Below are 13493 nucleotides of genomic sequence, written 5' to 3'. Positions count from 1 at the left end.
TGGAAGGATGAGGTAAGTGAAGGAGGACTGCACTAATGCCGCGTACACACGGTCGTTTTTTGTGATGAAATAAATCATGAAAAAAAACTGCGTTTTTCTAACTTCATCAAAAAAAACGGCGTTGCCCACACACCATCGTTTTCTCAAAATGCTCTAGCAAAGCGCGGTTACGTACAACACGTACGACGGCACTCTGTTCCATTCAAGCTCCCGTCTCATAACTTGCTTCTGAGCATGTGCAGGTTTAAAACGTCGTTTTAGCCCACACACGATCATTTTTTATGGTACAAAAAACGACATTTTGAAAAACGACATCAAAAATTGAAGCATGTTCGATTTTTTTTTTTTGGTCGTTTTTTAGAAGACAAAAGACCATGTGAAGCCCACACACAATCATTTTAAATGACATTTTTAAAAACGTTGTTTTATTTCATCACAAAAAACTACCGTGTGTATGCGGCATTAGGTAAAGGAAGCTATTTAGGGAGAAAATTTACCTTTTACAACCCCTTTAAAATATGTGCTTGCTGAAAAACTTCTACAGTTTTTTCTTTCAGACACTTATCGGAGCTAAGAAAATAAAGGGGGTAGTATTTATCTAACTATGGGAGAATGTAGCAGAAAACATCTGGAGTTAACTTATTTTATTGCTGTATTTTTCTACACACAACTAAATTCTGAAATGGCCAATAACTTAAAAGTGCTCAGCTGCACAGTATTAGCCCCTTTAAATTCATAACGGTCCCTCACATTGGACCCAATACCTGATATTTGCATATTTTCTGCTGTCAGTACAAGCCTGTGTTCCATAGATCAGACTCTCTACTCCTAAACTGCAGATGAATTTGTTGTCTTCTGGGCTGAGCTGTCACGTGGTTCTGGAGACATTCCTTGAAGTCCCTATGCAGGTGTTGAATGGATGAAAGCTGAATGAACAAGCAAGTGTGGGAGAGCCATGGAAATAGTCTGATATTTCTGCCATATTTGAATTACAGGGGGCAGCAGCCATAGCTGGATCTGGCATCACGCAGAGCGTGTGTCTGCCTCTGCTGAACGTCTACCAGATGACTTCCAATGGAGGGAGCACGGTGAGGAATGGACTGTTTTTATCCTTTGTCTTATTTTTGGATGTGATGTGTGCCTAATTGTATCTGTTTAACGTGGCAATATAAAAATGCTAACAAGTTTGGGAATGCTGAATGTTACTTGGATGTAACATTTCTAAAATACTTTCCAGGAAAATTAGAAAAAGTTTAGTGTAGACAAGACATGTTCCAACTGTTGAGTGCTTGTAGCCTTTACTGTGGCATTCCTACATTACAGTTGGCACCACTGCAAGCCTAATTCCTGTAGAATGGAGCAACATTTGAAATAGCATTAGTATTTCATAGCAGTTACTGCTGTTAGACCCTGTCTGCCTTTTATGTTCCATTGTGATTTATCAATTCAAGTCAAATTGTGTTCTCCTATTTCTACATCTCCCAGTTAGAACTTATTCATTCTGGTATAACTTGGATTATGTCTCGCTGTATCCCCAAAAAAACAATAAAAATGTCTTCTTGTTCCAGCTCACATCCTGGCCTCCACATTTGGTAATTCACTGCAGGTCTCTAACCTTGTGTTGCCTGCCAGAGCCTCTCTGGGCTGAGTATCTGTGCTGCCTGACTTTGCCCTCCCCACCCCCCTTCCCCTGCATCTTTCTGTCCTGTGTCCCCAATTGCTTTGTACCGCTGCCCTCGGTTCACTTTGTGGGTTCCTGGCAATCTCCATGCTCCCTCTTGCTATTCATTCCTATAGACTTGTAAATGCATATTTTAGTTTTTTTTAAGCTTGCTATACTGAAGCATTGTGATATTTGATGTGGTGGAGAGGGGTGCTGAACCAATAAAACCCACACTGATGTGAGCTAGGACTTCATGTATTAGTGAGGTGGCAGATGGGTAAAAGTAAACTATATTAGGGATGTATTTAATGTAAAATAATGATTGACCATTATCAGCTGAATTCAGCTTTCCCCTCACTCATTGAAAGAAACCCTTCCTAATGTTAGGACCCTTTCACACGGATCAGTTTTTGATGTGTTGTTGGTGTTTAAAAAAAAATAAACTAAAATGCATGAAATATGTTTTCCTTTAAATCCTGTGCAACTCTTCACACCAATGTGCTGCTGGTGTGGTGCATTTTTAAAAGTCCTGCATGCTGCAATTTTGGTGCATGTTTAACAAGTGCACCAACAATGCACCTCCCATTGAAATAATTGGAAAAGGCATCAAAAATGCACTGCAATTTTTGGTGTACTTTTGGAGTCAAACGTCCATGTTTGACACGTGCACAATTGGAGTCGGGCAACCAGAAAACGCACAAAAAACACGCATGCGTTTTGACCGTGTTTTTTCAACAGAGTGCGACGGGACCCGTAAGCTGTTTTTTAATATTTCTTCTTTTCAAAGGTGCAGACCCCGCTCTCATCCCGTAAAATTCTGGATGCTCCATCATGGCCTGGTGTGTACAGATTGGCCATAACACTGATGGAGAGGCTACTGAAGACTTTGAGATACAACTTCCTAACCGAGGCCTTAGACTTTGTAGGCGTTCATCAAGAGAGGATATTACAGGTAATATTAGGGCTTCATGAGACCAGACATTTAAAAGAAGTAAGCAGTGGCAGCTTAAAGTGATTGTAAAGTCTTGTCTTTTAATAAAATATAATAACCTTTTTTATATTTTCCTCCTCTTCCTGGGTCCCTGTTCGCTGCTCCTGGCCCCTCCCTCCTGTCGAGTGCCCCCACAGCAAGCAGCTTGCTGTAGGGCCACCGAGCTGCAGCTTCGTGTGTCCATTCTGCCCCTCTCTCGCTCCTAATTGGCTAACTGACTTTGAAAGCAGTGAGAGTCCCGGATGGCCGAAGGACTCGTGGACATTGCTGGAGAGAGATGGGACTCGGGTAAATATTAGGGGTGCTGAGGAGAAGTGCATAGACTGCATTAAGATAAAAAAAACCTTCTAACTTTACAACTTCTTTAAGGTAGACAGTCCAAGGCTGTCATCCTTATCCTTTCATCTCTATATAGTAAGGCACTATATGACACAACATACCCATTAATAGTTAAAGGGTCACTAAAGGAATTTTTTTTTTTTTTTTAGCTAAATAGCTTCCTTTACCTTACTGCAGTACTGGTTTCATGTCCTCATTGTTCGTTTTTGCTTTGAAGTAGCTGTAATTCTGCTGTGATCTCCACACTTCCTGGTTGCCTGTTTCCTTATAACCATCGTACTGGGAGATTTTCACGGTGGTCTAAGCTGTCATTACTGTGTGTCTAAAACTCCTCAGAACCAATCGGATTCATTTTAAAAACAAAACACTGCCCTGGATTTGTTTGTTTATGTTCTGTGAGTCTTCCCGACTCACCTCTCACCCGCAACTTCATGTATGTACCTTTAAAACCGAAAGTGAAACTAGAGGCACATTATATGATAGATTAAATTCAATTTTTAATCATTTTTAAAAGGAATCAGTTAACTTCTATGTCTCTATACCCAATAAACAGTCATTTCAGCAAAAAAAATGTTTCCTTTAGTGACCCTTTAATGTGGAGTTCCACCCATTTTTTTATGTTTGTCTGTGCTGCATGCTCTAATCTCATAGTGTTCAGAATGGACAATTTTTATTTAATTTGTTGCTTGTAAATACCTTTATTTTGTATTCCTTCATTACTTCCTCCTCCTTATTTGCCTAGGCTATTTGCAAGGGTTTCTGGGATAGGCATCATGTTTCCCAGTAGTCCTTGCAAACCTGACTGAAACCTATTACATTGCTTGTGCACTGAGCATGTGCGAGATATGCAAAGCTGAAATCCAGGAAGTCATACAGTCTGGCTTCATGATGCCCACACTTAAGATAGCCATGGTCTATTTCTAGATTATAAACTATCTAAATGCTGTAACAACCTAACAAAACGGACCATAGTTTACAGACTAACTTTACTAGAATACATTAAGCTTGTGTATTACAGGTGAATTTATATTTAAAAAGTGAAATTGTGGGTGGAACTCCCCTTTAATTATTTTTTTAAGCCTACTTCCTCTGTTTTTTTGGGGGGTTTAAATGTAGTGAGAAAAGTTACAAACATTGTCCACTCTTGTTTTATTTACCTTATTGGGAAGATTTTGCCCTACTTTCTGTGCCTGTTATACCTATCTACTTTGTCAGAAATTCTAACCCTCCCCCACTTTACTGTTACACCTTTCAGCAAGTAATGGAGACATAGCATGACAGAGGCTCTAACTCTGGCTACAGCCACTTTATCCAAAACAAAATAAAAGCTTGGCTGGAGCTGGGTTTTAAAATGTAATTTCACATGCATGCAACCTTCAGGCTGTTGAATGAACTGTGGCAGGGAGAAAAGGGGGCTGAATTCCCCTTAACTATATGAAGGTTCCATCCATAAGTGAATGTCGCTCCTGGGTGGACTGCTTCTTTAGATTATACATTGATTTTATTGGTGTGCAGTCTGCTGTTTGTTCAATTTGCTATGAAAACATTTGAATGTAGAGAACAGTGTTTACATTTGTCAAGACGATAAAGGTATGGGCAAGTGTGCCCCTATAGTGCCATTTACAGTCCCTTGAAAAAGTATTCATACTCCTTGAAATTTTTCACATTTTGTCATGTTACAACTAAAAACGTAAATGTATTTTATTGAGATTTTATGTGATCGATCAGCACAAAGTGGCAACCAACCAACCAAGACATGGCCGTCCACCTAAACTGACAGGCTGGGCAAGTAGCGCATTAATCAGAGAAGCAGCCAAGAGGCCCATGGCAACTCTAGAGGAGCTGCAGAGATCCACAGCTCAGGTGGGAGAATCTGTCCACAAGACAACTATTAGCCGTGCACTCTACAAATCTGGCCTTTATGGAAGAGTGACAAGAAGAAAGCCATTGTTGAAGGAAAGTCATAAGAAGTCCTGTTTGCAGTTTGCGAGAAGCCATGTGGGGGACACAGCAAACATGTGGAAGAAGGTGCTCTGGTCAGATGAGACCAAAATTGAACTTTTTGGCCTAAAAGCAAAATGCTATGTGTGTCAGAAAACTAACATTGCACATCACCATGAACACACCATCCCCACCGTGAAACATGGTGGTGGCAGCATCATGTTGTGGGGATGCTTTTCTTCAGCAGGGACAGGGAAGCTGGTCAGAGTTGATGAGAAGATGAATGGAGCCAAATACAGGGCAATCTTAGAAGGAAACCTGTCTGCAAAAGACTTGAAACTGGGGTGGAGGTTCACCTTCCAGCAGGACAATAACCCTAAACATACAGCCAGAGTTACAATGGAATGGTTTAGATCAAAGCATATTTGTGTTTTGGAATGGCCCAGTCACAGTCCAGACCTAAATGCAATTTGGAATCTGTGGCAAGACTTGACATTTTCTGTTCACAGACACTCTCCATCCAATCTGACAGAACTTGAGCAATTTTCCAAAGAAGAATGGGCAAAAATGTCCCTCTCTAGATGTGCAAAGCTGGTAGAGACATCCCCAAAAAGACTTGCAGCTGTAATTGCAGAGAAAGGTGGTTCTACAAAGTGTTGACTCCAAATGTACTGAATACAAATGTACACCACACTATTCACATATTTGTAAAACATTTGGAAAACCATTTATAATTTTCCTTTCACTTCACAATTTTGTGCCACTTTGTGTTGATCTATCACATACAATTCCAATAAAATACATTTACAGTTTCGGTTGTAACATGACACAATGTGGAAAATTTCAAGAGGTATGAATACTTTGCCAAGGCACTGTACGTCCATTCCACAAAGTATATTCTTGCCCTTTAGATTTTCTTCTCTATGCTTGATTGTGTATTGGTGTCCTACTCACACTTGGTGTTTCCCCAGTGCCTGGGCGCGGTGCGCACTGTGCAGAACTTGGCCTGTCTGGAGGAGGCTGACCACAGTGTAGGTTTTCTGCTGCAGCTGTCCAATTTCATCAAAGAATGGCATTTCCACTTACCGCAGTTTATGAAGGATATTCAGGTGAGGAAACGTATGAATCCTGTTCACTATTGCAGCAGCGTGTGGTAACCCGGCGGCATTCAGATATTCAGTGCACTGAGGCAATTGAGAGCTTATTTCAATAATAAATTAAGTTTATAATTCCTTTCTTTTATTGTAGGTCAGTTTATGCTATCTGTGCCAGTCTTGCACATCCCTTTTGTACAGCCGAAAGATGCTGCAACATTATTTACAGGTGAGTATCCTAGCACATGTCTAGATCAGCATTTGAGGACCTTCTAAATCTAAAGGAAATCTTCTGTCTTCAGATAAAAAGTGGGGAAGCAGTGACATCAGGCACAGCCTCTCGAGGTCAGCGCACACCACAGACTCCTTCCGTACAGCCGACACCGGAGAGTGAGGCCCTGGAGCTAAGAGTATTGCGTTCTGTTCAGTTCAGCCTCCTGAAGATCCTGAGCAAGACCCTGTCTACATTGCGAGCTTTCACACCGGATCTCAGCCAGATCCTGCAGGTCAGGGATATTCAAGGAGGAAAAGTTTAGCCCTCAAATCAGGATTAATAGTTATTGTGAAATTGTAGGGGGTTATTTTAATAATTGTTGGTTTGGTTGAGTGTTGAACATTAAAGTGTTGAGTCAAACTGTTATCTTCTAGTTCTGGTTGGAGTGGGAAAGAGTTACAATACTTGGTCTAATTTCTATTGCTATCTGTGTTTCCGCTAAGAAATCATTACACTAGAAACGTGGCAGATTTTGGCCTTCCTCCCTGTAGCCCAAACTAGGTTTTGCCTAGAGTGGCTCATTGGGTTATTGTTATCTTGTGTTGTTTTATCAAAGTGGCCTGTAATAAATACCTAGTATTATCTGTTCCCAGCCTCTGGACCTCTCACAATATCAGATGCTATTAGCCCTGAACTTCACTACCCCAGCTTTTGATGCAGATGTGGCGCCTTCATTCGGGACCTTCCTGGCTACTGTCAATGTGATGCTGAACATGCTGGGAGAGGTGAGCCATCACAAGCGTTTTATACTTTTCTCTGTAACTGCACTATTGTGGCAATTGTGACAAATGTCATCTCTTTGCAGATGGATAAGAAGAAAGATCCACCCTTTCCATCTGCACCTTTTCCCAGCCTATCAGAAGAAAGCAAGAACCTCAGGTGAGCGCCAAGAACAAAACAGAGTTTGGAAATTCATGAGACCTTTATTTTCTTTGCATGTCCCCCTCAGATCTACAGCGACTGCACTTTCAGTGGACTTTCAAGTGCACTTGAAGTGCAAAGTGGATTTGCCCTTAATAAATAAACCCCCTTGTGCAAAGTCAATAAGACTTCGTATTTGCTGCAAATTTTGAATAGGTTTTTGACTCTTTGCTTCATGATGTGAACTAATATTCAGCCTCGAGCCTGCAAATATTTAATACATTTACACACACTGTAAACAGTAGTAGTGCCTTCTGGGACCACTTCTTAAAAAAAGAAGCAACATGCTCTCAGAAACGTGTCTCAATGGTTAGAACCATTACAGGTTCTGTCTGCAGAAGTCTTGACAAGTTTCCATAAAAATAAAAAAAAATGACCTTTTTAAAATAAAGGACATCAACCCCTAAGCTGGCTGAAGCCATCTTTTTGTTTAATTTTGCTTGTTGTTTCCACCAGGCCTCTACTGCTATTTATCATTGAGAACTGTTTCTACCTGTTGATATCACAAGCCTTGCGTTATCTTCGTGATCCGTCAGTCCACCCCAGAGACAAACAACGCATGAAGCAGGAGCTCGCCTCTGAACTGGTATGCATAGTACATCGTTTTTTTTATATATAATTGGATATTTGGGAAGCCTTTGTTTGACATACAGATAAGTTTAGTGTTTCTATGTAATCATCAGCTTCTCAATAGCACTGCAGCTAGCTAAATTCAATTTACCAACCAATAGATCTGCATTCCACCCTTCCATGTTATTGCACTGAACTCTATGTACTAACATTTCTGCTTTTCCAAAACAATTTACATAAAACCGTCCTTGTGTTAACAATCTGAAACTGCACTTGCAGCAAGCAACACATGAGGTAAAACACAACTTACAGAACTATCTATAAATCAATTTTAGGGCTCCAAACCTGCTCCCAGTCTGAAAATGGTTTACATTTCTTCTTCAAGGAATTCCAGAAGTTTTTTTGGCGTAGAGGGGACGGGTCAGAACATTTGTCTGGATTTTAGTTCTGGTTTTGGGGACATTTCCTCATAAACAACAAAACCAGACAGACTGGTCTGACCCCTTTCCCCAGTATATTTATTGCAGTTTGTCCTAGTGCCTACACTAGTGTGAGTCTGCCCATTCTGTAAATACATCAGAAAAAGAAAATGTGCACTATTTATATTAAACATTAATATAATATCGTTTTTGCTGTAGTGTCAATTTTAGAAACTGGGAAGCTGAACAGTATATTCAGGAGAGATAAGTACAGCTGTTTTCCCCAACCCCTTAGTTACAAATGGTAAAGTAGAACTATAGGCAGAACTTTTTTTTTATCATTTTGGATAAGGGATGGTTATAACCAATGTAAAACATTTTCACCATCTGTGTCCCATCTTAGGCCTTGTACGCACAATCAGTCCAAACTGATAAAAACGGACTGATGGTCTGATGGACTGATGTGCGTACACACCATCAGTTCAAAAACTGATCGAGTCAAACGCGGTGACGTAAAACACAATGACGTGCTGAAAAAAACCGAAGTTCAATGCTTCCAAGCATGCGTCGACTTGATTCTGAGCATGCGCGGGTTTTGAACCGATGCTTTTGCGTACTAACCATCGGTTTTGACCGATCGGTCAGGCGTCCATCAGTCCCATTTTAAAGCAAGTTCTAAAACTTTGGTCTGAAGGACAAAAGTCCGATGGGGGCATACACACAGTAGGTTTGGACTGATGAAACTGAACTTCAGTCCGTTTTCATCAGTTTGGACTGATCGTGTGTACAAGGCCTTAGAGATGTCTCAAAGCAAAACAGGAAGTGAGAGGAAATCCCTGCATATTAAAGGTTTATGGTTAAAAATCAATAAATAACAAACCTCATACTTGCCTCCACTGTGCAGTTTTGCAGAGTGGCCCCGATCGTTCTCTTCTGGGGTCCCACAGCGACTCTCGCGGCTTCTCACCACAGTAGCTAACCCCCTCTGGGAAGCTTTCTCCTGAGGGGGTTACCTTGCAGGCGCGCTCCCGTGTCATACACTCGGCGTACATAGCTGTACATAGTGTATGACTCGGCCCTGCCCCCCCCCATCCTCTCCCCGCTGGCCGCGTCATTGGACTCGATGTTCGCCATCGGTCTGCAATTTTGGTGAGGAGAGGCAGAACAGGGAGATGCCTGTGTAAAAAAAGGCATTTCCCTGTTCTACCTTGCAACATGACAGGAATCTACTGCTCCCTGTCATCGGGAGCAGTGATCTCTGTCATGTTCTAGTGAGATTAGCCCCCCCTACAGTTAGAATCACTCCCTAGGACACACTTAACCCCTTGATCGCCCCTTCCCTGCCAGTGTCATTTATACAGTAATCAGTGGCTATTTGTAGCTGTATAAATGACAATGGTCCTAAAATAGTCTCAAGTTGCTTTTTTTTTTTTCTAAATTGTCGAAATTTTTTGTTTATAGTGCAAAAAAATAAAAACCGCAGAGGTGATCAAATACCACCAAAAGAAAGCTCTATTTGTGGGGAAAAAAGGACATCAATTTTGTTTGGATACAACTTCGCACGACCGCGCAATTGTCAGCTAAAGCGACGCAATGCCGAATTGCAAAAAATGCTCCGGTCAGGAAGGGGGTAAAATCTTCTGGGGCTGAAGTGGTAGCAGGGACACAGACAGGAATAAAAACCTGACAGGGGTTCTACAGTGCCTTGCGAAAGTATTCGGCCCCCTTGAACTTTGCGACCTTTTGCCACATTTCAGGCTTCAAACATAAAGATATAAAACTGTAATTTTTTTGGAAGAATCAACAACAAGTGGGACACAATCATGAAGTGGAACGAAATTTATTGGATATTTCAAACATTAACAAATAAAAAACTGAAAAATTGGGTGTGCAAAATTATTCAGCCCCCTTAAGTTAATACTTTGTAGCGCCACCTTTTGCTGCGATTACAGCTGTAAGTCGCTTGGGGTATGTCTCTATCAGTTTTGTACATCGAGAGACTGAAATTTTTGCCCATTCCTCCTTGCAAAACAGCTCTAGCTCAGTGAGGTTGGATGGAGAGCGTTTGTGAACAGCAGTTTTCAGTTCTTTCCACAGATTCCCGATTGGATTCGGGTCTGGACTTTGACTTGGCCATTCTAACACCTGGATATGTTTATTTGTGAACCATTCCATTGTAGATTTTGCTTTATGTTTTGGATCATTGTCTTGTTGAAAGACAAATCTCCGTCCCAGTCTCAGGTCTTTTGCAGACTCCATCAGGTTTTCTTGCAGAATGGCCCTGTGTTTGGCTCCATCCATCTTCCCATCAATTTTAACCATCTTCCCTGTCCCTGCTGAAGAAAAGCAGGCCCAAACCATGATGCTGCCACCACCATGTTTGACAGTGGGGATGGTGTGTTCAGGGTGATGAGCTGTGTTGCTTTTACGCCAAATGTAACGTTTTGCATTGTTGCCAAAAAGTTCGATTTTGGTTTCATCTGACCAGAGCACCTTCTTCCACATGTTTGGTGTGTCTCCCAGGTGGCTTGTGGCAAACTTTAATCGACACTTTTTATGGATATCTTTAAGAAATGTCTTTCTTCTTGCCACTCTTCCATAAAGGCCAGATTTGTGCAGTATACAACTGATTGTTGTCCTATGGACAGAGTCTCCCACCTCAGCTGTAGATCTCTGCAGTTCATCCAGAGTGATCATGGGCCTCTTGGCTGCATCTCTGATCAGTCTTCTCCTTGTATGAGCTGAAAGTTTAGAGGGACGGCCAGATCTTCGTAGATTTGCAGTGGTCTGATACTCCTTCCATTTCAATATTATCGCTTGCACAGTGCTCCTTGGGATGTTTAAAGCTTGGAAAATCTTTTTGTATCCAAATCCGGCTTTAAACTTCTCCACAACAGTATCTCGGACCTGCCTGGTGTGTTCCTTGTTCTTCATGATGCTCTCTGCGCTTTAAACGGACCTCCTGAGACTATCACAGTGCAGGTGCATTTATACGGAGACTTGATTACACACAGGTGGATTCTATTTATCAACATTAGTTATTTAGGTCCACATTGGATCATTCAGAGATCCTCACTGAACTTCTGGAGAGAGTTTGCTGCACTGAAAGTAAAGGGGCTGAATAATTTTGCACGCCTAATTTTTCAGTTTTTTGTTTGTTAAAAAAGTTTGAAATATCCAATAAATTTCGTTCCACTTCATGATTGTGTCCCACTTGTTGTTGATTCTTCAAAAAAAATTACAGTTTTATATCTTTATGTTTGAAGCCTGAAATGTGGCAAAAGGTCGCAAAGTTCAAGGGGGCCGAATACTTTCGCAAGGCACTGTAATTCCTATCCAAAACGAAAAAAAAAATGTTTTTGCAATCTTGACCTGCATTAGTAAAACTGTACATATAATCTACTTTGTATATCCAGGAGGACAAATTCATCTTTCTTTTGGTGGTAAATGGCAATTGATATTGCTCTCTTTTTTTTTATATTATTATAAAAGGAAAACTGATTGAAAATAGTAAATTTGTTTTTAAATTTAGCTTATATATTTTTTGTTACTGTCATAACCTACCACCAAAGAACAACTCTAAAAAATGATCTTGCTTCAGACGATTGCAGCGATACCACATGTCTGTTGTTTTACCTGTTGTACACCCCAGAAACAATGCTGCTTTCTTTAAATATATATCTAAAATATACTGATACCAATTAAAAAAAAAAATCCTATCCCAAATATACTAACATTTGATTCTTACCCCTGTCACTGACCTAGATCTAGCTATTAAAAAAAATAATAATAATGTTTTACACACATTTGTTTACATAAGGTGCAAAATATACCTAGGGGAGATTTACTTTAACCGGAGAGTATAGAATATGGTGCAGATGTGCATAGTAACCAATCAGCTTCCAGGTTTTATTTCCAAGGCTTCATGAAATTCTAATGAAATTAGAAGCTGATTGGCTGGCTGCCATGCAAAGCTGCACCAAATTCTGAGTGCTTCAGTTTTAATCCCTCATGTATATTTCTCTCAATTCACAAGAGAAAGAAAACACGTGGGGTTGGCTGCACAGTGACTTTTGAGGCAATCACAGTAATTGGGGGACCGGAGTGAAAGCCTGGTCTCTGTGCTGTGCGCTCCCAGGATAAAGACAGGTACACATATATGCGGCCTCATGGATAAAGACCTACTTCCTTGAGACTGCATATCTGCATACTGTTGATGGGAAGGGGTTAATATCACCTAAACCTGACTTCACGTCCTGTACATCCCCCTAACAGCAGTCCATGCCCCAGTCATTGTGTGTAAAGCTCTTAGAATATGGATCTCTAATCATCCATTCTTTTATGTCTCATTTCAGAGCACTCTGGTCTCCAGCCTATCACGGTACATGCGACGCGGGGTCTCTTCCTCTCCTGCAGCTGGCCACTTGCCTTCCCCACAGTTAAAAGTCGGAGCATCCTTAAAGGTAGCTCCTGAAGCCCAGGAGCCAATAATCCAGCTGGTCCAAGCGTTTATACGACATGTACAGAGATAGGAACTATTGGGGACTGATTGAAGAATGTACATAATCTCATTGACCCAGTCCATGGACCACAACCAACCATTAGACTGCTACCACCAAGAGACCACCGACCATTGTTTTGTTTCAGGCTTATTAGCCAAGAAGACCATAAAGCATCTTTGTAAAGGCCAGTGCCTATCACACACATTCATCATGTATTCATCTGTGAGTATACAAGCATAGGCAGTGCAGAATTAAGTAACAGCAACCAATCTGATTTTACTAACTGTAGTCAGAGATGGAGGAGTAAATGGTTTGGTTGCTGTGGATGATGTGTTGCACGGCCCTTACTGAAAACTCACATTTTGGAAGATGAGACAAAACTGCCTCATGGAACAGCCAGTGACTGCACTTGGTGTCATTGCATGCAGAGCTTGACACTACCATGCCAGTGTGCCCTTCATTTTTCTTTTTGTATGATGGTTTGTTTTTTTTGCCCTTGAAGACGACTTGTATTTTTGACATCCTATTTATACTGAAAGTAAAAGAAACTTGATAACATGTTGCATTCTGAGCAGTCTTTGCTGAGGGAAAAGTCACACAGGCCTGTTTTGCAGGAATGACTTAATTTATTAATATATCTAATCAAACACAGACAGTAAATGCAGACAGGCAATAACACACAAGGATAAAAGAAAAATGACATATGTGTGAAGCAGTGGGCCTTTTGGTTTACCTGCACCTTGTTTGAAAACTCAGGAACATAACAGCAGACCCAGAAA

The 13493-nt window shown here is 41.0% G+C and overlaps 1 protein-coding gene across 5 annotated transcripts in view; it reads left to right on the top strand.

The window, feature by feature from the left end:
• The window catches only part of NUP188 (nucleoporin 188), a 161167-nt gene extending 147895 nt beyond the window's left edge, over positions 1-13272 (top strand). For 3 of the 5 annotated variants that reach the window (XM_040324704.1, XM_040324703.1, XM_040324702.1), the window contains exons 36-45: positions 996-1088; positions 1569-1592; positions 2451-2615; positions 5906-6043; positions 6183-6257; positions 6331-6534; positions 6896-7027; positions 7108-7181; positions 7680-7809; positions 12568-13272. In XM_040324704.1, the coding sequence (XP_040180638.1) occupies positions 996-1088; positions 1569-1592; positions 2451-2615; positions 5906-6043; positions 6183-6257; positions 6331-6534; positions 6896-7027; positions 7108-7181; positions 7680-7809; positions 12568-12744 (1212 nt within the window). In that variant the 3' untranslated portion in view covers positions 12745-13272. The remainder of the gene's footprint in view (positions 1-995; positions 1089-1568; positions 1593-2450; positions 2616-5905; positions 6044-6182; positions 6258-6330; positions 6535-6895; positions 7028-7107; positions 7182-7679; positions 7810-12567) is intronic. The other 2 variants (XM_040324706.1, XM_040324705.1) reach the window with 2 other exon arrangements.
• Positions 13273-13493: the final 221 nt, after the last annotated feature.

The sequence above is a fragment of the Rana temporaria genome, chromosome 9, assembly GCF_905171775.1.
Source record: "Rana temporaria chromosome 9, aRanTem1.1, whole genome shotgun sequence".
NCBI lineage: Eukaryota > Metazoa > Chordata > Amphibia > Anura > Ranidae > Rana > Rana temporaria.
Note: the sequence above shows the minus strand (reverse complement) of the source record. Positions and strands in the feature narration are given on the sequence as shown.